The sequence below is a fragment of the Giraffa tippelskirchi genome, chromosome 6 (genome assembly GCF_054371585.1).
Source record: "Giraffa tippelskirchi isolate mGirTip1 chromosome 6, T2T-mGirTip1v1.2.pri, whole genome shotgun sequence".
Taxonomy (NCBI): Eukaryota; Metazoa; Chordata; class Mammalia; order Artiodactyla; family Giraffidae; genus Giraffa; species Giraffa tippelskirchi.
This window is the reverse complement of record NC_137280.1, coordinates 133,997,801-134,021,122: the sequence shown is the minus strand read 5'-3', so window position 1 is coordinate 134,021,122 and position 23,322 is coordinate 133,997,801. Positions and strand designations below refer to the sequence as shown.

General features: G+C 42.8%; 2 protein-coding genes across 5 annotated transcripts in view; one reads left to right on the top strand and one right to left on the bottom strand.

The window, feature by feature from the left end:
* The window catches only part of HMGXB3 (HMG-box containing 3), a 59,080-nt gene extending 46,258 nt beyond the window's left edge, over positions 1-12,822 (bottom strand). For 2 of the 3 annotated variants that reach the window (XM_081495736.1, XM_081495737.1), the window contains exons 1-5: positions 12,371-12,822; positions 9,159-9,297; positions 8,096-8,270; positions 4,362-4,859; positions 3,157-3,255 (exon numbers count right to left, since the gene is read on the bottom strand). In XM_081495736.1, the coding sequence (XP_081351862.1) occupies positions 3,157-3,255; positions 4,362-4,859; positions 8,096-8,270; positions 9,159-9,295 (909 nt within the window). In that variant the 5' untranslated portion in view covers positions 9,296-9,297; positions 12,371-12,822. Of the gene's footprint in view, positions 1-3,156; positions 3,256-4,361; positions 4,860-8,095; positions 8,271-9,158; positions 9,298-11,490; positions 11,493-12,087; positions 12,111-12,370 lie in introns of all 3 variants that reach the window. The other variant, XM_081495738.1, reaches the window with a different exon arrangement.
* Positions 12,823-12,937: 115 nt separating this feature from the next.
* PDE6A (phosphodiesterase 6A) overlaps positions 12,938-23,322 on the top strand; it is a 122,468-nt gene continuing 112,083 nt past the window's right edge. The window contains exons 1-2 of one of the 2 annotated variants that reach the window (XR_014055520.1): positions 12,938-13,062; positions 15,610-18,425. The gene's annotated coding sequence lies outside the window, so the exon portion shown is untranslated. Of the gene's footprint in view, positions 13,063-15,609; positions 18,426-23,322 lie in introns of those variants that run through there. The other variant, XM_081495755.1, reaches the window with a different exon arrangement.

The following is a 23,322-nucleotide window of genomic DNA, read 5'->3' as shown; positions in this document are numbered from 1 at the left end:
TCATATAAATAATAACATTAAATATATAGTGCCTAAATACTAAATGCCTAAATTACAAGGCAGAGATGGTCAGATAGGTCTTGCTCTTACAGCCAAACTATATGCTGTCTACCAAAAAAGTACTTTAAATACAAAGCTACAAAAATGTAGAAGGATGGAAAAAGATATGGCTTGTTAATAACAATAATCAAAAGAAAGCTTGATATCAGAACTAAGTAGATTTCACAGGCAATAGTGTGAGAGATAAATGTCATTTCTTAATAAAGAAGCAATAAACTTATCCAGAGGATGTAACAATCCTAAACGTTTATGTACTTATGTCAAAATACATGACACATAAACTAATAGAACTGCAAAAAGAAATACATAAATCTACAATGATTGGTGGATGCTTTCTTAGTAGTTGACAGAAACAGTCGACAGAAAATCAGTAAGGAACATTATAAATCAGCTCAACCTAATCTGAAATGTACAGAGCACTCCATCCAACAGCAGACTACACACTCTTTTCAAATGACCTTGGACCATTTATCAAGAGAATCCATACTCTGAGCCATAAAATAAGCCACAGTCAGTTTAAAAGAATTCAAGTCTTATACAAACTACAAAGTTCTAATCACCATGGAATCAAATCAGAAATCAATACAGAAAGATATCTGGAAAATCCCAAATATCTGGAAAGTGACACACCTCTAAATAACTCATGGGTCAAATAAGTTAGAAAGCATTTCGAACTGAATGAAAACGAAAACATAACCTATCAAAATTCGTGGGATGCCACTAAAGTAGTGCTTGAAAGTGAAAGTCGCTCAGTCGTTTTCAACTATTTGCGACCCCACAGACTATACAGTCCATGGAATTCTCCAGGCCAGAATACTGGAGTGGGTAGCCTTTCCCTTCTCCAGGGGATCTTCTCAACCCAGGGATCGAACCCAGGTCTCCCGCATTGCAGGCAGATTCTTTACCAGCTGAGCCACAAGAGAAGCCCAAAGTAGTGCTTGGAGGCAAATCAAGCACTAAGCGGCTATATTAGAAAAGAAGGTCTCAAATCAACAACCTCAGCTTCTACCTTAAGAAACTAGGTAAGACCAAATTAAACCCAAAGCAAGCAGAAGAATGATAATAAAGATCATGGCAGAAATGAGTGAAACAGAAAGCAGAAAAACAAGAGAGAGGATCAATGAACCTAAACGTTCCCTGAGAGCAATAAAATCAACAACCTCTAGCCAAGTTTATCAGGAAAAAAGAAAGAAGACCCAAATTACCAGCGTCAGTAATGGAGAAGGAAAATCACTACATATTTTATAGACATTAAAAGGACACAGGTTCCTCAAAACTTTAAACACAGAATTACCACATGATTCAGCAATGCTACCCTTAGGGTATTACATCCAAAAGAACTGAAAACAGGGACTCAAACAGACATTTGTATACCGAAGTTCATATCACCACTATTCACAATAGTCAAAAGGTAGAAATAAACCAAATATCCAGCAATGTTTATGAATGGATAAACAAAATGTAGTATACACACACATTGGAATATATTTGAGCCATAAAAAGGAATGAAATTCTGATACATGCCATAAGATAGATGAACCCTGAAAACATGTTAAATGAAAAAGTCAGATTAAAAAGGTAGTATTTGCATGATTCCACTTATTTGAGGTACCTACAATACACAAATTCCAAGAAAGTAAAATAGATATTACTAGGGCCTAGGGTAGAAAGCAGGGGCAGGAAATGGGTAGTAACTGTTTAATATACACAGTTTCTGGTTGGAATGATGAAAAAGTTTTGAAAATGGATAGTGGTAATGACTGCATGACACTGTGAATATACTTAACATCAATAACACTTGAATTGTACACGTAAAATTGACTAAAAAGGGTAAATTTCATTACGTATATTTTACCAGTTTTTTTTAAAAAAGAGGGAATGTTTTGAACAATTTTATGTCAATAAATTTGACAATTTAGATGAAATGGAAAAATTCTGTGAAAGACAAACTTTCAAAGCTCACTCCAAAACAGATAATCTGAATGGTTCTATATATATATTTTAAAAATTGGACTTGCCATTATAATCCTTCCCATAAAGAAATCTCCAGGCCCAGATGAGTTCACTGGTAATTCTAACCATTTATGGAAGAAATAATGGCAGTACTATACAAAACTCTTCCAAAAAACAGAACAGCAGAAAATATTTCACAGCTCATTCTATGAGGTAAGTGTAACTTTGATACTATAACAAGAAAAACACTGTATAAGAAAATTAAGAGATCAATAATATCCCTCATGAATATAGATACAGAAATTCTGAACAAAATGTTATCAAATCCAATCCAATAATATATTAGAAGGATAATATATCATTGCTAAGTGAAGTCTACCCTGGGAACATAGAGTTAACATTTGAAAAATACTATTAATCATACTAACAAACCAAAAAAAAAAAAACCCCAATCATCTCTAAAGACACACAAAAATCCAATATCCAATCCTGTTAAAAACTTCCAGCAAGAATAACTTCCTAAACATGATAAGGGTATCTATGAAAAACCTACAGCTAATGATGAAAGACTAAATACTTTCGCCCTAAGAAGACAGACGGACAAAGATGCTGGCTCACACAACTTCTACTCAACAGTGGACTGGAGGTCCTACACAAAACCCTAAGACAAAATCTCAGCCCACATGCTGCAGTGTGTGATGGAAATAACATTGAGAATCAAAAGACCTGGGTCCTTGTTCTGCCTTGTTTCGCAGCTCAGTGACCCTGAATCATAGAACAAGTCCTTTCTCTTCTTTGGACCTTTTCCCTAACCTGCACAATAACAAGATTGAATTGTATCAGTGATCTCTCAAGTTTTCTACATCTACACCTCAGAAAATATGATAAAAACCATGGAACCTATCCCAGGAAAATACTTTCTTAAAGAGAAAAATTTGTACGTAACTTGAGTTCAAGGATCCTGTGGAGCTCTATTCACAGACCCGCCCCCACTCCCTCACCCCCAGATAAGAATATCTAAACCAGAAAATCTCTGAGATCTCTGCCAGTCCCCGTGTCCTAAGTTCGTTAACAATTTTAGAAAACTACCTGAAAGAGAATTCTTATGGAGCCATAATCTCCATCAGCTCCACACATACTAACCAGTTTGATGGAGGTGGGGTTCTCCACAACTGAGTAGGCAGGAAGAGGCAACATAATGAACTGTGTGGCTGGCGCAGAGGAGCTACTCTCACCGGAATCCTGCGGGTACAGGGAGAGAAGACGGTTTTATTGAGGTGGAGTGAAGAACACCCAGGAGCACTCATAACACTGAAGACAATCAAGTCCAATAACCAGAGATAACATCCTTATCCAGTGGATGCATCAAGAAAATGTATGAATCTACAATTATCTCAAAATAAAAGTTTAAGGACAAAGAAAACCACTACCACAGGGAATGTGCTATCCTCATTTTACAAATGAGAAAACTGAGGTTAAGATACTTAAGACTCCTAAGATCACATCACAGTCAAAGAAACCAATTCTTGTGACCCTGTCAAATGCTCTTAGCAACCTATTTATCTACCTTAACAAGGCCAGTGGCATGTTTCATTACCATATACAGCACTGCGGCAACAAATAATAAAATTAATGCCTGGCAAGGAATCCTTTGGAGGGCTATCTGCCCTCATCTGTCTAGGCTGTCGGGGCCACCACACGCTGGTCCTCTTAGCTTGAACAGGACAACTACCTCTCTGAGGATGCCATTCTACCCAGGATGACAGACAGCCTGGTGGCAGCTCCCCAACTCTCCACTTCCAGGGTCCATACTGTGGAATCGCTGAAATCACTGCTCTTTCCCCTGAACTGGGCATGACTAGAAAGCCAGTGGGAAGAGACCTCCCCCTTCTTTCTCGGCTATTAGTCCGATCAACCTGGCTGTGAAAAAAACTTCCTTCTACTTACAGAAGACCATTTACAAACCCTCCTGAACAGTTTTCAAGATGCTATTTTGTTTGCTGAAACAATCATAAGGGAACATAAAATCCTAACCAATGCTAATAGCCTAATAGATCCTGGCTTTGACTCATGGACAGGCCAAATATTCCCATCCCTCCTGTTAACGTACCTTGTATCGTGTGAAGAAAACACTGGCTAAACTGAGCAACGGGAAATGTGAGCGTGCCTAAGAAACTGAAGAGGACTTTGGACAAAGCCTAGGGGCAAGAAGGTTCAAGAGGACTGCAGTCCAACTCAGAAATGCCCCACCAATTTCTAATTACCACTATTCCAGAATCACACTGCATGGATCTAGCCGCCTTTTTAACTCTCTCAGGTAAAGGAAAAACACACTACCTGTCACTTACCCTCACGACTGTTACTACAGACATGCTCTCCCCCACCTGGGGGTGGGGCACAGCCAGGCTTCCAGTGGTGAGGTCTGATGAGCCGTTCACTAAGGTCTCTTCAATAACCAGGCTTGTCTGATAAGGTTGGTGGCTCTCCCCTACCTCCAGGGAAGCCTCGTTTAGGAGCACATCCTGGCCGAGGATCTCTGAGGTGGCGATCTCCTGTACAGCACCAGGCTGGGCAAGGGCTCCCACATCCTCAGCTAAGGCCTCCACAGCCAGGCGTTGTTCTGCCATGCCAGCATGGCTGGGCACTGTCTCCAGGGCAGTGTTGGACACAAGAGATGGTCCTTTGGGGGACATCTGGTTCTGGGCCACACACAGCTCTAGCTGAGGGCAGCTCCGCTCCTCCTGCAGGCTACTCTTGGGGATGATGATGTAATCTGAGCGAGGGAGGATCTTGCGGAAACCTGGGATGTCCGGAACCACAGCAGTCAGTCCAGAGAGCTTAGAGTTCTGAGGATGAAGAAGCCAGGTCGGGGAGACAAGCAGAGATAAACAGAGTAAGACCACATGGATAAACATGTATAAGCTTTTTCTTTCCCACAGAAGAACCAGAAAGATTCCATTCTCTTGACCTATGACTTAGATAAGAGTCTGCTACTGCTAAATCGCTTCAGTCGTGTCCGACTCACAAAGGAGACAGATAAAGTGGATTAGATTCTATAAGGGGCACTGATCTTGGCATCATGCAACTGTGAGCTGAAATCGCAGATCTGGTGTAGTCTTGAACAAAATCTTTCCCCTTTTTAGGTTTTGCTGCCCTATCTGTAAAACAAGGTAACTGAATCTGGCTATTTATGAGTTCTTTTCCACCTCTGTCACTTTAGGATTTCAAAGCAGCTTTAGATGCCAGGATGTACAATGGAGATTTAGATGCCAGGACGTATAATGCTCAATGAAACATTTAAAGCATAAGATACAAACCAATGGGCCACTCTGGATCTCAGGGAAGCAAGGAAGAATTCTGACATCAGAGCTTCTCCCAGACTTGCAAAGAAGGCTTCACGACAGAATGTGTATAGGGAAGTGGTTGTATGATAAGGACCTGAATATACTGGGGGAGGTGGGAGAATATAATAAACATTAACACTGACCTAGGAAGGTTTAGGAAATACTTCTTAAAAGCAATACTATTAAGTTAGGTACTATTATCATGCCCATTTCTCAAATGAGGGAACTGAAGGAAGGTAAACTTTGCCAAAACACACAATTAGTAAGTAGTAAGACTGAGATGTCAGGCCAGGTCTTCTAAGGAGCTAGAAGACCAGGCACTAACACACTAGAAGCCACAGCTCTGCATGGCTACCTGGAACCAAGAAAAAGGTGCTTGTGTTTTATTTTTTCAATTTAAACTGAAAGTTACCCAACAAGGAAAATAGAAAAGTTCAGAGTAAACAGATAAGTGAGAATTGAAATTAAATGGACCAAAAACTAATTTTAGAAGCATCATTTAAAAAGAACTAAATCAATTACAAAAGGATCTTTAAAAAAAATCAAAAAAAGTGGATGAGAGTCTTAGGATACAAAGGAAGCACTCAGGTGAAACTTGAAAGCAGACTGTCCAAACCCATTATGGAGCCTTTACTGGAGAGATAATGAAGAAATGATATTCTCAAGTCACCCTTTGAAGCCGACAGGTCAAGAGAACAAAACTAAATGGTGGCAAATACAAAGGCTGGTCTGGACTTTATCAACAAATCCAAGCCCAGAGAAACCAGGGCAGCCTGAACGACATTCATCTTACACACTGTAAGGAATGACGCTGCAACCATAGGCCCTGCCCCGCAACCTGGCACGAGACCTAAAGAGCTGCAAGGGACATAGCCCACCACAAGGTCTCCGGCAGGTTCCCACAATATGCAGGTAGGAGGGTCCTACCTGCACACCAGGTAACTGGGGAGAGGTCAAACAGCATATAAAACCTCACCCGGTCTTGGTACATCCCAGATGCTCATTAAATGTCACCTTTCCTTATTATATGGTCACTGGACGTTTAATCTCCTGAAGAGTGATATTTACTGACCAAGTCAGTATGGTCCAAGAACTCAGCCAGGTGTTTTACATTATCTATTTTAAACATTGTGAACAGATACTATTATCCCCATTTTACAAATAAGGAAAGCAGGACTCAAAGCTTAAATGAGTCTTTCAAGGTTATAGCTAGTTAATATTAGAGCTAGTTTATTCATAATAATCTTGGAGACAGTGGTGGAGATGATGGTAGATACAAATTTACATATGGATAAAGAAAAATCATTATAGATGATCTACTTAAATTTTTTAAGTCTTAATAAGGACCTATAATAACACCCAGTTTTAAAAGCCACATCAGGGGACTTCCCTGGAGGCCCACTGGTTAAGACTGTTCTTCTATAATAAAGGGGGCGTGGGTTCGATTCCTAGTCGGGCGAACTACGATCCCATGTGGCCAAAAAATTGAAAAATTTTTAAAAATTAAAAACCGTATCACTTCAGGATTAGGTAAAATTTTCTTGTATCATGGGCAGTAAGTTTGTGACTTTATAATGGGGAAACTAAAGAAAATGTGTACTTTTCCTAGACTCCACCTGTCCTTCTCCACAGGGATTGTTTCCTAGACTCACAGTTTACAAACATATCATCTAGAGGAGGAGTAGAGTGGCATCTCCCAGACAGTAGGTAACACAGAGCTCTTCTAAGAAGAGAAATGCCAAGCCAACAAAGACAAACTAATCTAAATGGCGGTCAGTGGTAGATGGGCTCCACTAAAGGAAACATAACCTGTTCTGCTGTAACACTGTCATTGCATTCCTGAAGAAACTTTGCTCTACACAATCAAAAAAGTCAAGAGACTTTTGTTTCAATTGAAAAAAAGGAGTTACGGTGAAAAGGTTTCAGCTTACAATAACAAGGGTATTTTTCCTACAGGAATTTTAGCTTAAAAAAAAAAAAGCACTACTAATAGTTGTCAGTACATTTCATTACTGTGAACAATAATAACAAAATGGCTGACAGACACAAACCTAAGAGCTTTCTTGCTTATTCTTTAATGCAAACGTTCAAAGGCTTAATCTCCTCCATGAACTTCGGCTTTAGCCTTACACTTTTTATTCAATAGTTCAATACCAGTGCTTATAATAAAGCAGCTGTGTCTACCTCTAAACTCACAAGCCTAATTGCTGATTATGGGATAACTGATATGGTCAACATAACACAAATTAATAATGTTCACACTCAACTGATAACATGAAAATCCATGGTGTAGGGAAAATGTCTATAGAAGCTACTTGATGAAGGGAAAGGAACACTAACTACTCACAAGGATGAGAGGCTCCAAGTTTTGCTAAAATTCAGAAAAAGAACCTAAGGCTTACTGGAGATAATGTACTGCCGCAAGCAAAGAGTACAAGAGAGTGGGGGCATCATCGAAATGGAAACAGCGAGGGAGCTCCCTGGCAGTCCAGTGTTTGGGACTCAGTACTTTCGATGCCATGGCCCAGGTTCAACCCCTGGTCAGCTTGAGATCCTGCAAGCCATGCGGCACAGCCAAAAAAAAAAAGAAAAAGACAATATCAGACTCCAGAAAGGTAAAAATGACTCAAAAGTTTTCCCAAGAGAAGAAAACAGGAGAACAAGAGGTTGGATTCCCCAAGCCTCACCACTAGAGCAATGGAGGTATTAGCTGAAGGGGAAAAAAAAAAATTACTTACAGGATCCAGACCTTCTTTCTCTAGTTTGGCTTTCTCCAAGTAGTAACTCCTTTCAGCCACACTGAGAAGCCTCCAACTCTCACTGATCTTCTTATTGATCTCAGACTGAGGGAGGTGGGGGAGCTCCTGCTGCACTTTCAGGTAGATGTCGTAATAGTACAGAAGGTAAGCCGACCTGAGGAAGCAAGCACTTCATAAGGTTTCCCCTCCTTCAACCAGTAAATTCTACAATATTTGAGGAGTGAAGAGTTAAATACAAAACCCAGCCTTTCATTTCAAAAGTATTTCTGTAAACAGAGAATGAGGCAAAGAAGCATTTAAATAATACCCCGAGAGGGTAAATGACAGGAGGTTTCTCCCTCCAGAAACCTGGAAGCGAAGGCTTGTCTGGTTTACTTCACCACCACCACTTTTTATGCAGGGACGACTGACTTTAAACCCCAATATGGGCAAAAACAGATACAAATGTCCTATCATTCACCTTTCAGGAAAAGGTTAGAAGACTAATTACCACTCACATCCTCCTCATCTACACAGCCTTTGGTCATCTCTCTGGTAAACAGCACCTAGCTGAGGCCAACAGGGAAACAAGCAGACCTATCAAAGTGACCCAGAGCTGGGAGCCTCAGCAAGAAGTCTGGGGAGTTCACAGTTAAGAGGGAGATTAGAGTTACAATCTGGATATTCTTTATAGGTATCATTGGTGCTACTTATAATTCCATATTTTTATTGATGCCCTCATTAAAAATTTAGACAACACTGGTATTAATAATGCAGGATGTGGTTCTCTTGTACAGAGCTTCCTACCATTTGTATGCCTATTTCCTGCTACAGACTAGAAACAGGACCAAAATTTGGAAAGGAATGACAACTGCTGACACCAACTGGCCACTTCCTATTCCCCAACTCCCTCTCCTCCCAACCACACTACCCATCAGGAGACTTCAAGAACTGACATGGCACTCTCAATGAACCTGGACACAGTCTAAAGTCTTCTTGTTCAACAGAGCTCTCCAAGCAGATTCTGTTTATAAATGCCAGCTACCAAAATGTGTTGGCTAACCTGGGTTTCTTGGCCTTTTCTCCATGTATTTTATACTTTTTCTTCTTCTTGGGTGGCCCAGGGGAGGTATAACAGTAGGCTTCCTCAATTTCCTCCATCACGACAGTTACCTCAGTACCATCATACGATGCATCCATGGCTAGAGGAAAGTCAAACACAAACAAGTGTCAAGAATCTACCTGAAAGGGGACAGCAGCCTCCCAATCCAATGATCCCTTATCTCTGCTCAGTCATTTCCAAACTCAGCGGATGGATCTTAAGCACCACCTGGGGGGCTTACTAAATATACAGATTTTAGGATTCCACCTCAGCCTTCTAATCAGAATCCCTAAAGGGTATGGCAATCTGTATCCTTAACAAGATTTTTGTGCCATGTGCTTAGTTGCTCAGGCATGTCTGACTCTTTTTGACCCTTTGGGCTGTAGCCTGCCAGGCTCCTCTGTCCGTGGAATTTTTTCAGGCAAGAATATTGGAGTGGGTTGCCATTTTCCTCCTCCAGGGGATCTTCCTGACCCAGGAATTAAACTCTCGTCTTCTGTGTCTCCTGCACTGCAGGCAGATTCTTAACTTGCTGAGCCATTGGGGAAGCCCTTCATGCTGAAGCTCCAATACTTTGGCCACCTGATGCAAAGAGCCGACTCACTGGAAAAGATCTGATGCTGGAAAAGAGTGAGGGCAGGAGAAGGGGGCAACAGAGGATGGTTGGATGCAGCCGAGGATGGTTGGGGCAACAGAGGTTGGATGGCTTCACTGACTCAATGGACACGAGTCTGAGCAAACTCCAGGAGATAGTGAAGGGCAGAGAAGCCTGGCGTGCTGCAGTCCATGGGACTGCAAAGAGTCGGACGTGACTCAGTGACTGAACAACAACATCCTTAACAAGGGCCCCAGGTGACTCCTCTGACTAGGCAAATCTGGGATCACTAGCTTAGCCCTTTCACTTACATTCACTCATGAGACACTCGGTAATCCTTCAACTCAGATTTATTAGCCCCATGTTATAAGAATTCCATATGGTAACAGGTGAATACTTGGCCAGGAGTCAGTTCTGGACGCTCCCTCATGTTTCATGCCTTAAGTAAAAGGCTTCATTGATTTTCACCCATTCAAACGTGTAATAAGTGCCAATATGTAGGAAGTTTCTTTACACTCTGCCAGCCTGTGTGACTTTGGACAGGTCCTTAAGCTGCTTTAGGTTCAATTCTCTCTTTTTAAACAATAAAAAGCGATGTCTCACCCACCTTATCACAGATTTATAGTGATAAGGCTCAAGGAACAGTCAAATGCTATACAAAAAGGGTTCATTATTAAAAATGAATAGTCTGTGACTGAGATGCTTAATGACCTGCCCAAAGGGACACCACACCCAGGGACTTGAAAAGCAGATTTCTTTTAACTCAAAAATTCAACTGTGAGCCTTCTTCCATTATACTACACTGCCCCCATCTCTGTTAGCAACATTCTAAATCAGCACTGTTCTATTAACATTTGAAATGATCGAAATGTTCTTCATCTGTGCTCCTGCAATATGGTAGCTACTTACAGATAATAAGCACCTGAAATATGGATTCTGTAACTGAAGAACTTGAATTGATTTCGTTTTGTTTAATTGTAATTAGTTTAAATAGCCACATATGGTTAGTGACTAAGCTATTGAACCACTCAGGTGTAAACAGCCATCTGACAGACATTAACTCTCCAGAACTGGTCTAAGAAACAGATAATCTACTAATAGCCTTTCCTAGGGAAAGGAAGGCATTACAAAAAATTCAATGACTAGTTCAAGAAGAGTTAGTTTATTTGTGGCCACATTCTAAGCTGGAGTTTTACCCACAGACTCAATCCTTGGACGCAGAAAGGTTCCCAGAAACTTCATTTTACAAGAAATAATACAGTTGCTCCGGAAAATCTGTGAGAAGATAATTTAGGATTCTGGGAAGAAGGAGCTGAGTAAGTAAACACAGAACTGATATGTGTATTACAAGGCCCACTCACATTCAATTTAGAACTCACTCCACAGATGATGAAGTATTTGATAAGCTATAATGAGAAAAAGAGCACTGCATGTTGAGTCAGGAGACCTGGATCCAAGTCTAAATTCTAACCCTGCGACCTCAGGTAAGTCTATTCCCACCCTAAAATTCTGCTGTTCCTCAAATGAGACTGAAGAAGGTGAAATCTGTGGCTCCTAACTTTAAGAGGCAAGAATACCTTTGAGAATCCTGTGAAAGTGGAAATACCCTCTCCCAGAAAATGCAGATAAATATTTCACTTTTAATTTTTAAAGATATACCGAAGGCTAAGAACACACTATTCCTAAAGTTCTTTCTACTTCTGTACCACCTCTAAATGATTCCTCTTACCACTAGAAAACATAACAACCCCCCACCCTCCAAAAAAACCCCAGCCTTCCGTTACAGCACAACTCTGGAGGAGAACATAACCCACATTAGGCTGGGTCAGAAACAGGCCAGTGCCTTCATTAGGTAAGGGGCCCGAGGGTTCAAATCAAGGCTATGTGAGGATGTGCTTTTTTTTGCCTTCAATAATTGATTCCTCAGCCCTTGAGTCTTACAGACAGAGAAAAGCAATAACTGCAGGAGAGCTTCTGTAAAGAATGACATACAGGGTTTTAGCACGCAAAGCGAAACAAGTTAAAAAACAAAGTCATACAAACACATTGAGGGTTAGGGGCAGGAAGAGAATATCTTGGGTTTTGGGTTGTTTGACTAGCCTGACTTAAGCCTGGGTTCAAGAGTGTTTTCAGATCCTAGTCCCCAGTACAGCAATGCAAAAAAAAAAAAAGCCAAGATAACATAAAGGGTAAAAACAAGAGCTCTGGAGGGCAGAAGATCAGGGTACTAATTTAATTCACGCACTTTAACAGCACGCGCACAAAGTTCTATGACCTTGAGCAATCTACTCTCACTCTCGAAGCCTCAGTTTTCTCCTCTTGTAAAAGAAAAGTAAGGTAATACTTGAAATGTGTGACACACTTTCACTGTCCCATCAGATACCCCTCGGACCCTCATTAAATGGCCTTTGACAGCACAGCTGTGGGCCACGGTTGGCCTATGGGCCTTAGACGAATGCGGGAAGAGACTAAGGCTCACTGCTCCTAAATTGAGGAAGAGGCAACAGCGCTGAGAGCCGCAGCTCCTAGCTCGTGGGCGCCCAGCTCGTGCAGCGCGGCGCTCAAGGACGGGACTTACCTGGACAAGCGTGCAAGCCGCGCGACTCACATTCCCGGAGGCACCCGGCCAGGGGGCTAGACGAGGGGGCTGGCCGGCGCACTCGCGCTCCCCGCTGTCGGCGAGAGGCGGCTCCAGTCGTGGCAGTGGCAGCAAGGAAGTGGAGACGAGGACTCGCGCGCGCATCCCGGGGGCTAGAGGAGCCCCGGCCCCGCGGCCCCGCCCGGCGACACACGGCGCGGAGTCGCGACAGCCCCTCTCGCTCCCCTTCCTCGGAGTCGCGATATGTGGTCGTGGAGGGAGGGTGTGGAAGCACACGTTCGCCCCGCAGGCTCTTCAATGACGCCTGCTGAGAGCCCCGGGGGTGAAGCCCGAGGAAGAAAGCAGGGACACGGGCGTCACCGCGGCACCGGCTCAGCCGCAGCAGCGGCAGCAGCAGCAGCACACCTCGGATCGCCAGGGAGACCCGTCCCGGCGGCCCTCGCGGCGCACCGGAAGCGGCCGGCGGCGCGTGACTGCGTGCGACCCCTCGCGCAAGCGCAGTAGTCCATCTCAGACTGAGGGGCGGGCCCATAGAAACTGCTTAGAGACTTAGAAGGGGGCTGCTAAGGAGGACGGACTGCTTCCTTCTAGAGGTTCCGGGAGGCGGAGGAAGCTGCGGCCGCCCGCGCTCTTCGCCCTCAGCCCCTCGGGTTTTGCCGTAGGGCGTTCAGGTAAATGGGGTGGGGCTGTGCCGAGGGCGGGGGTCGAGGCCCCGCCTCGCCTGTCAAAGCCAAGTCGGGCCAGGGGAGCCTCAGCACGATCCCCCAACACGGCTTTCAAGGCATGACCCCATTCCTGCTCTGTCACCGCTTGTTCAGGATAGGGCTGTTACTTCTTAGCGCGTCATCAAGCCGTCCTCCTCACCCAGTGATCTGCCCGCAATCCGTCTCTCCCACCGTCCCACGCACAGTAATGGTTGTGACCGATTCAAATGGAACCGAATGACATGTGCAATCAGATAAGGCCGATGTCACAGATCGTCCTACATTTGTACAAGTCCCTGCACTCTTACTACTATGCAAATCTGCTTATTTTCTCCTTATACCACTATCACCTTTCTCCATCTACCACTGTCACCAGCCTTCTCCTAGTCACCTGCCTGAACTGATGCAGTTTCTTCCAATCTCTTCTTTTCCCTCTACAATCTATTCTCCACACAACACGCAGATATATCTTTCTGTACTGTAAATCTGATTAGGTCACTCTCTGCTTAAGACCCTCCAGTGTCCTCTTGTTTACTTAGAATAAAATTCAAACGTATTCTTGACCTCCAAGGTCTTGATTTGGCTCTGAGTCATTCTCTTTCCACATCTCTTCTCAGTACTGGTATTGTTCTCAGAACAAGCTATATCGCACTCTGTAGTATGCAGAATGCTAGCTTTGTGCTGAGCCTCCTTGGGTTTGAATTCCAGTTCCACCACATATAAGCTGTATTAAGCATGTAAAATATTAAATAATAAGTTATGTTTACAAAGAACTAATAATTGGTACTCATTTCAGTAAATTGCGTCACCATTCACTCGTTTGCTAAGTGCTCAAGCCAGAAATCTGGGAGTTATCCTTGACTCCTCTTGCACCTCACATCCAATCCATCAGGAATATCTGAAAAAACATAGTCCCAAACTGACCACTTCTTACCATCTCCACTATTACTCTAAAACAAGCCACCATTATCTCACATGAGGACTCCTGCAACAGCCTCCTAGTCTCCTCCTTTTTCTCTGATACCTTTCCATTCCATTCTTCACACAGCAGTCATCCTTCTCCTTGCTTAAAATCCTTCAGGAGCTTCTTGTTGCACTCAAATTAACATATCCCAACTATATATGGCCTACTAGGCTAGCCTGCATTTATCTTCAGATTTAGGGCCACCTCTTAGGAAAATGGACTTTATCCATTAGGTACTGCACCTTGCAACCAAAAGACTTTATAAAGTGCAAATCTGATCATGTCATTCCAAAAACAAACAAACAAAAAACCAAACTCTAAAGGCCTCTTGCTAGCCCAAGATCCTTGTTTTCGTCTCCAAAGACACTTTTTCCCGACAATGCCTTTTTATTTTCTACAGTACTTCATTGCCTTTACACATAGTTGCTTCTATCTCATGAATTCCTATTTGTTTATACTTTAAATCCCAACATCAATCTTGTTTCCTTTTAGAAGTACACTGCCCATCTCTGTCCCATCCAGTTGATCATCCCACTTCTGTGTTCTCATCCACAGTACACTGTAGCCTCTATTAAAGTACTCCGTACACTCTATAGTTTTGTCTTCCCTGCTTCCCTAGTAATGTCCTCAGTGGTAGGCACTATGCTGCATTCATCTTTGTATGGCTGACATCAAGTACAGTGCTTAGCACAGAGAGGAGGTCATGAACAGACAGACGTGTGGAGGTAGCGGCAGAAGTCTCACAGACTGAAGCACAGCAGCTTCTCTTGTTCTCAGAGGACTCTCATGATAAAAGGTGTAAGCAAGCAGTTACCAAAACTGCTACTGCTGGACTCTTTCCTTCATAGCACATATCACACTCTGGATTAACAAATTTTTCTGTTCAATTATTGTTTATCTCCCTACATCACATTGTATATTTCATAAGGGCAGGAACCTTGACAATGTTGTTCATCACTGTATCCTCACCACTAGGCACCTGTAATTATTTATTAAATGAATGTGTGGCTACCAGAAACATCTTCCCACAGTGAAAAATCCTTCCAAACCATGGTGACAGAGCTATAAAGATTTCACTGTGGTGGGATTTCAAGTAGGACTATGGATTGGCAGAAACAGCACTAATCTGAGTCAAGAAATCTGAGCTATATGAACCTGGGTAGGCCTCTTCCCTGGGCCTCAGTTTCTGCATCTATGAAATGAGCCTGATAATAATTCCTTGAATTTATATAATGCATTGCTATTTGCAGAGCTTTTACCATCTATTACTTCAGTCTAGTCTCATAGCAGACAGAGCAGACACAGTTATTATTTTTATGAAGGCTCAGACAATTTGAGGAAACTTGACTAGATCTCTTCTATTTCAAACATTCTATTAATATGATGAATCTGTATAAGTAATCTCTACAAAAAGTCAGTAGCATGAATCCCATCTTCTCTTGACTTTGGCCTTATCATTTTTTAATATGATTTTAAGAAATCTGAACCCATCTTTTAGGGGGAATCCATTATCTTTGGTTCCTGATAGGCACTCCATTTTGTCTTCTCAGTTTTCCACGCTTGTGGCAAAACAAGCCGAGAGGAGGAATGGACACAGCCTTGGTAGTTGTGGCCTGGCCCTCATTCTACAGATATGGCAAACAAGGGGAACAAGAAGCATCGGCAGTTCTCCCTGGAGGAGAAAATGAAAGTTGTGGAAGCTGTAGACTCAGGCAAGAGGAAAGGCAATGTGGCGAAAGAATTTGGCATCACTCCTTCTACTCTGTCTACATTCTTAAAGTGAAAGTCACTCATTTGTGTCAGACTCTTTGTGACCCCATGGACTATATGGCCCATGAAATTCTCTAGGCCAGAATACTGAAGAATCGTGCCAAATTTGAAGAAAAGATCCAAGAGGCATGTATGGGACCTCAGCAGAAAAGGATAAGGAATGCTTTTTATGATAACATTGATAAGGCTGTTTTTGCCTGGATTCAAGAAATCCACGCCAAAAACATTGTCGTGACTGGTTCTGTCATTTGGAAAAAAGCACTAAACTTGGCCAATATGCTTGGCTATGACAATTTTCAAGCAAGTGTGGGCTGGCTGAACAGATTTTGGGATCGCCACGAAATTTCTTTGAAAGCAGCCTGTAGAGGGGATAGTGAGAGATTAATGAACAGTTAACAAGTGGCATGCAGAGGAAATTATAAAACTAGTTGCTAACTACAGCCCAGATGATATCTTTAATGCTGATGAGACAGGAATGTTTTTCCAGTTGCTTCCCCAGCACACACTTGCTGCTAAAGTGGACCATTGTCGAGGGGGCAAGAAAGCGAGGCAGCGGTTGACAGCACTCTTTTGTTGCAGCGCTTTAAGAACTGAAAAAATGAGACCGTTGATTGTTGGTAGGTCAGCCAACCCACGCTGCCTCAAGAATGTCCATTCCCTCCCCTGTGACTACTGAGCCAACCAGCAGGCATGGATGACACAGGATCTGTTTAATGAGTGGCTGATGCAAGTGGATGCCAGGATGAAGCAGGCGGAACACTGGATCCTCCTGCTGATCGACAGCTGCTCTGTTCACAGCATGCTTCCATGCTTGGAAAGGGGTCAGGTGTGGTATCTGCTCTCAAACTGTACTGCCGTCCTGCAGTCACTGAATCTTGGCATAATTCATACCATGAAAGTGCTGTACAGGAGGAGCCACCTTCTACAACTGATCCTCCTCAAGTTCAACAGCAGTGAGGATCAAGAAATAGTGGACATCAAGCAGGCTGTTGACATGATTGCTGCAGCATGGTGGTCAGTCAAGCGATCCACAGTGGTGAAATGCTGGCAGAAGGTAGGCATCGTCCCTGTGGAACTGACAGATTCTGACACAAACAGCCGCAGGTGAACCAGATATTGCCACTGAAAAGTTGTGGCACTTGTTGGCTCTTGCCACCTATGTCCCAAATGAAATAAATTTCCAAGACTTTGTCACTGCAGACGATAAACCTCATCATCTCTCAGGAGCTGTTGGACACAGAGGTCGTCCAGGACATGGGAGCCAGCGAAAGTACTGATGAAGCTGGAAGTGAAGATAAGGGGGAGGCATCTTTACCACAGCAGCCAAAAATCACCATCACAGAGGCCATCTCGAGTGCACAGAAACTTAGATGGTTCCTTCCCACTTTTGCGGGTGTTCCTGATGCCATTTTTGGACAGCTAAATGGCATAGATGAATATTTAATGAGAAAAGTGATGCAAACTCTTGTTGATTGCAAAATTACAGATTTCCTCCAAACAAAATAATGTAGAAATTAACAGCCTCTTATAATTCAGAGGATGTAGTTTACAAGAATAAATTTCTTTAGATAGGATGTTGAACTTCAATTTTGAGCAATATTATGACAACATTCCAGTTTTCTGAAATCAGAAAACTTTCTATTCAAGTTTGGGACCCAAGACTTTTCATTCCTAATAAGTCCCCAGGCAATGCTGCGATGCTGATGTGGTCCGAGGTCCGTGCTTGAGCACCACTGAACCTGACGGGTTCTACTGCTTCTCTTTTTTAACTGACTGTCTGAATACTCCAATCACTAACTGTCAAAAAAAAAAAAAAGCATCAGCTGTTCTTACTCTAGGGCTGTTAACTCCTTCCTGCTGATCTAGTTAGTAACTCCAGGACCTTTTTAGCTATTCTCCTGAATGCCCCACCAAATATTCAGTAGAGGTACATCTATGTTGAAAGAATCACCAAGAGCCATCTAGCCTATCAAAGCATCTTTTAGTACTTCAGGATTATTATCAGTAGGGTGCCAGAGTATAGGGAAATAAAGTGCCTGAAAGAGGAGACGTGCTACAACCTGGAAAGCATGGTAATACCAGTGTACCTCTCAAATCCAGGCAAGGCGTGAGGAACATTTATAAGAGAGATGACCTGTGTGAGAATGTTTGGATTATTCGTATAATGCACAGTGGTCCTCTGCACACCAGTGGATAATCCAACCTGGAACATGTCATTAATACGAGGGCACACTGTGTTTACCTTCACTACAATTACTTCATGCTGTTGTTGTTCAGTCACTAAGTCATGTCCAACTCTTTGCGACCCCATGGACTGTAGCCCGCCAGGCTCCTCTGACCATGGGGTTTTCTAGGCAAGAATACTGGAGTGGGTTGCTGTTTCCTTCTTCAAGGGATCTTCCTAACCCAGGGATCAGATCTGCATTTCCTGCACTGGCAGGTGGATTCTTCACCACTGAGCCACCAGGGAAGCCCATAAATCACCCTTATTCTTTTGTGTTTGTTCTTCAAAGAGTCTGTGAGAGCAGAGTTAAATTATTTAAAACTGTATAAATTTATCATGAAATTTATATTAAACACAACTGCTGCTGCTACTGCTAAGTCGCTTCTGCTGCTGCTGCTAAGTCGCTTCAGTCGTGTCCGACTCTGTGCGACCCCATAGGCGGCAGCCCACCAGGCTCCACCGTCCCTAGGAATCTCCAGGCAAGAATACTGGAGTGGGTTGCCATTTCCTTCTCCAGTGCATGAAAGGGAAAAGTGAAAGTGAAGTTGCTCAGTCGTGTCCGACTCTTAGCGACCCCATGGACTGTAGCCTACCAGGCTCCTCTGTCCATGGGATTTTCCAGGCAAGAGTACTGGAGTGGGGTGCCATTGCCTTCTCCATTAAACACAACACTGTTAAGCAATTATCCTCCAATTAAAAATAAAAAATTAACTTAAAAATTATATTAGAAATTTTTCTCGTATAAAAAGTCATGCTTAATATCCTTTGAAATCCTAGTATTTATTCCTCATGAGTCAGATAAGTGTCTGGTTCATTTTTAGAAGGTACACGCAATACCTGTTACTGTTGTAGTGTGGTTCCCTGCCACAGGTTAAGTCTATGGCTATTTCAGGAACCCAAAGCAATTGAGTGATTTTTCTTCCTGTAGTTACTTAATTGAAACAGATACATAAAGCAGATTAATCAGAAAATGCCACTTCCATGTTGAACAAAACAACAAACACACAGCAGATGCTTAAATAGATGTTTTTTTTTTAAACCTTATTATGGATATTTTTTCCTTTTAACAAATAATATAATTTGAATTAAAGTTACTATACATATTTTAAATTATTAACACATAGGAGAGGAAAACAGTGTCTTCTGGCTATGTCCTGTGGTTCTGTCTCACTGTCAGCACCTTAATTGCTCTCATCATGTGTCATGATTACTGACGAAATTTCTAATTTCTTCCCTCATCTTTCTCCTGAAGTCCATTTTGCACATAACGTTAGAACTCTTTCCCCTCCCCAATCATCTCTGGTGGCTCCCAAAGGCCTACAAAAGCAAAGACTATTTAGCTGAGTTCTAGCACCCTCTGGAGTTGACTACAACCTGCATTTCCAGCTTGGTTGCTCAGCACAGTTTAGTGTGTGTGGCCCCCACCATGGGCCATTGCCTTCACTCCATACCCATGTCTGCCAGTGTGCCTCTGCCTGAATGCCTCACCCTGTTCTCTACCAAGCTGGGCCTCACATATTCTTCATGCACTAACCAGAGTCCTCTTTCTTTCAGCCCTTCTTGAAGACTCCAGCGCCTGTTCCACCTTTCTCTCTCTCAACTCCTTAGCACTCGTCTCTGTCATTCAGTTAAGCACTTAAATGTTTTGGCAACGTTCTGTAAACAGACTGTAAGCTCCATGACAGCAGGGTCCACTCTGCCTTTGTAACCGTAGAGGTGCCTAGCACTGTGCTGGGAACATCAGTAAATAATGGTGTATAAATTAACGTCAAGTAATGTCAAAGACACCTTATTTTTAAAGCTGCGAGAAGCACTGATCCTACTAGAAAATGACTTGGAGATAAGATAGGGCTGGCCTCTATTTTAAAAGAACTTGCAAAATTTTTCCATGAATCATTGCTCAAGTATTATTCCACTCCAGGTTACAATCTATTCTTCGATAATGAAGAATTCTAATACAGAGTTAAACCTATTTCCTTGCACAGAAAGTCACTGCGGGAATCTCCATTTCTGTAAGATAAGACTTTAGTGTGAAAGGCTTTGTCTCAGTGCTTTGTATATAGTAATATTCAGTAAGTATGTGCTTAGACGTGCTCTTTAAAAAAAGAAATCTCACATTCTTGACTCATTTAACATATCATATGAATTATATCCAAGTAGATGGAAATCAGATCCAGGAGAGCTTTTGCAGTCTGGTTTATGTCAGGTGAAACTTTGCTCCTCTTGGATATTGGAGGTTTTTGTTGTTGTTGCTGTTGTTGTTTTGCCTTCTGGAATGTGGGATCTTAGTTCCCTCACCAGGGATCAAACCTGTACCCCCTGCAGTGAAAGCGCAGAGTTTTAACCACTGGACCACCTGGAAAGTCCCAAAATTAGAGGGTTTTGACACTGTTTTTTAAACTAAAAAAGGTTGATACTATCCCTCCTTGGTCTACTGTCTTCATCAGGCCCTCTCTAGCTTCTCTCTGACTTTCTGTTCCCTCCAACCCCACTTGAGGATATAGTTTTGTCCCACCTGACCAATCCATTTTGTAAGCCACCATTCTGGGATTATGGACCTATCTCAGTTGTGCTGTCATGAGGATAAAAAAGTGTACCTGTAAATGCTGTCTGTTGTCATCACTTGCTTCCCAAGTGGCGCAGTGGTAAAGAATCCACCTGCCAATACAGGAGGCACAAGAGATGCAGGTTCGATCCTTGGGTCGGGAAGATCCCCTGGAGTAGGAAATGGCAGCCTGCTCCAGTATTCTTGCCTGGAAAATTCCATGGACAGAGCCTGGCAGGCTACAGTCCACAGGGTCACAAAGAGTCGGACACAACTGAACACACACACACACATATTGTCATTACTATCCATCCAATTTGGAGCCTAACCATCTAGAGGCAAGGACCTGCCTTACTACTAAAATATCTTGGAGTTCAGTGTTCCAGAACCACCCAACCTGAGCAATAGGTAAAATTCAAGGAGTTATCTTTGCCCTATTCCTATGAAGGGCTCTTTCATTAAAAAGGAAGAAAGCTAAGGGACTTCCCTGGGGGTCCAGTGGCTAAGACTCCATGCTCCCAATGTAGGGGGCCAGGGTTCAGTCCCTGATAGGGGAACTAGATCTCACATGCCACAACTAAGACCTCAAACAGCCAAATAAACATTTTAAAAATTGATGTGTAAATTTATGCATATTTATGTCAAGCATTGTCTCACTTATCATTTAATCTTTCCAACAAATCATAATACCAAAGGATAGATGGTTATCTTTGAATTGGGATGTGGTAGAGGGCTTCCTTGGTAGCTCAGTTGGTAAAGAATCCTGCTGCAATGCAGGAGACACCAGTTCGATTCCTGGGTCAGGAAGGTCCTCTGGAGAAGGGATAGGCTACCCACTCCAGTATTCTTGGGCTTCCCTTGTGGCTCAGCTGGTAAAGAATCTGCCCGCAATGCAGGAGACCTGGGTTCAATCCCAGAGTTGGGAAGATCCCCTGAGAAGGAAAAGGCTACCCACTCCAGTATTCTGGCCTGGAGAATTCCATGAGCTGTATAGTCAATGGGGTCACAATGAGTCCGACACAACTGAGCAACTTCACTCACTCACTCAGAGCATATTCCTGCCACCAGAGGCCAGAAGTGGGCTACATGAGGGAGACAGTTCAGCCAACTGAAGAAATTAGGAGCAGCCACTTGGTAATGTTCTCTGACATAGCAGAGACTGAGAAAGTAGACGAGGAAAGGGAGAGGAGACACAGGATGTGGGACTTGTTCAAGCAACTGATTTAGAAATAACTGTACCTTGAGCTTCCCTGGTAGCTCAGTGGTAAAGAATCTGCCTGCCAATGCAGAAAACACCGGTTCGATCCCTGGTCCAGGAACATCCTACATGCCAAGGAGCTACTACTTAGCCCATGTGCCACACAACTATTGAGCCTGTGCTACAGAGCCCTTGCACTGCAACTACTGAAGCCTGTGTGTCCTAAAGCCCGTGCTCTGTGACAAGAGAAGCCACAGCAGTGAAAGGCCTGCATACCACAACTCCACAACTAGAGTAGCCCCCAATGTCCACAACTAGAGAAAAGTCTGTGCAGCAATGAAGACCCACCACAGCCAAAAATAAATAAAATTATTTTAAAAAAAGAAATAACTGTACCTCAGACTACCCAATCCACCCTGTTATACACACTTATCCCTTCAACTATTGATAACTACATGCCACATAATTGACCCTGGGCAGATAACTGACAGGCTCTGCAAATAAGCCACTGTTAGAGAAATAATCACCCATCAAATATATCCATGCTTTCAATAATCACTGAAATGTTGGACCTTATAAAATATCCACTGCTGACCTGAGAGGCACAAAGAATGAATTAAGTTCATGACCCTCCCTTCAAGCAGTCCAGGAAGCAGAGGAGATCAATGAGAGGGGAAAAAAAAATAGAGTTGTAAATGCCATTTTAGAGAATAGTCAGAGGATTTACAGAAGTACAGAGATAAAGCCCAAAGGAGCCCCTGCATGAGAAGAGGAATTCAATAGGAATTGTTGCTAAGAGCCAGGGACATTTAATATGAAGTGTCTGAAGGAAGAGTAGGAAGTTATGTACATGGGGCTAGGAAGCAATCCCTGGCAGAAGGAACAGCCTTCTATAAAAAGGCCTGAGTATTAAAAAAAATGGCCCATTTGGGAACAGCTAAGGTTAGAAGTAGGGATGTCAAGCAAAGGATGTGTGGTAGGACAAGTGACTGGAGATGCAAGCAAGAACATAGTTTTTAAGGTCCTTTTGGCTAAAGCATTAATCTTGAACTTACCCTAAAAACACTGGAGAACCACTTAGAAGTGTCAAACTTCATTTTTGTAGAAATTGAGAACTAATGTAGTGGCTGAGCTGCAGAGATACAGGTAAATGAGTTAGGCTGTGACATCATCCCGAAGAGAAATGATACACATTGAGGGCAAGGAAGAGGTGCTGGACTTCAAAGATTCTTGCCAGGTAGATGGCTTTGGTGTGAGATGAAGAGGAATGGTCTAGAATTTCCCAGGATTCTGGCTTGAGTAGCTAGCTCATGCCATGATCAAGAGAGGTTAAACAGGAGGTGCTTGGAGATATGTTGCTTATGAGATGCCCGTGGGATCCAGGTTGAACTGTCCAGTAACAGCTGTGGAGATTTATACACAGACAGACATGCTGGTTAGAGTTTAGAAATGTCAGGCTGGAAATCATGTTTGGCTGGCATTAGCATACATAAAATAAGGGAATTAAAGCTATAAATGCGGATGCA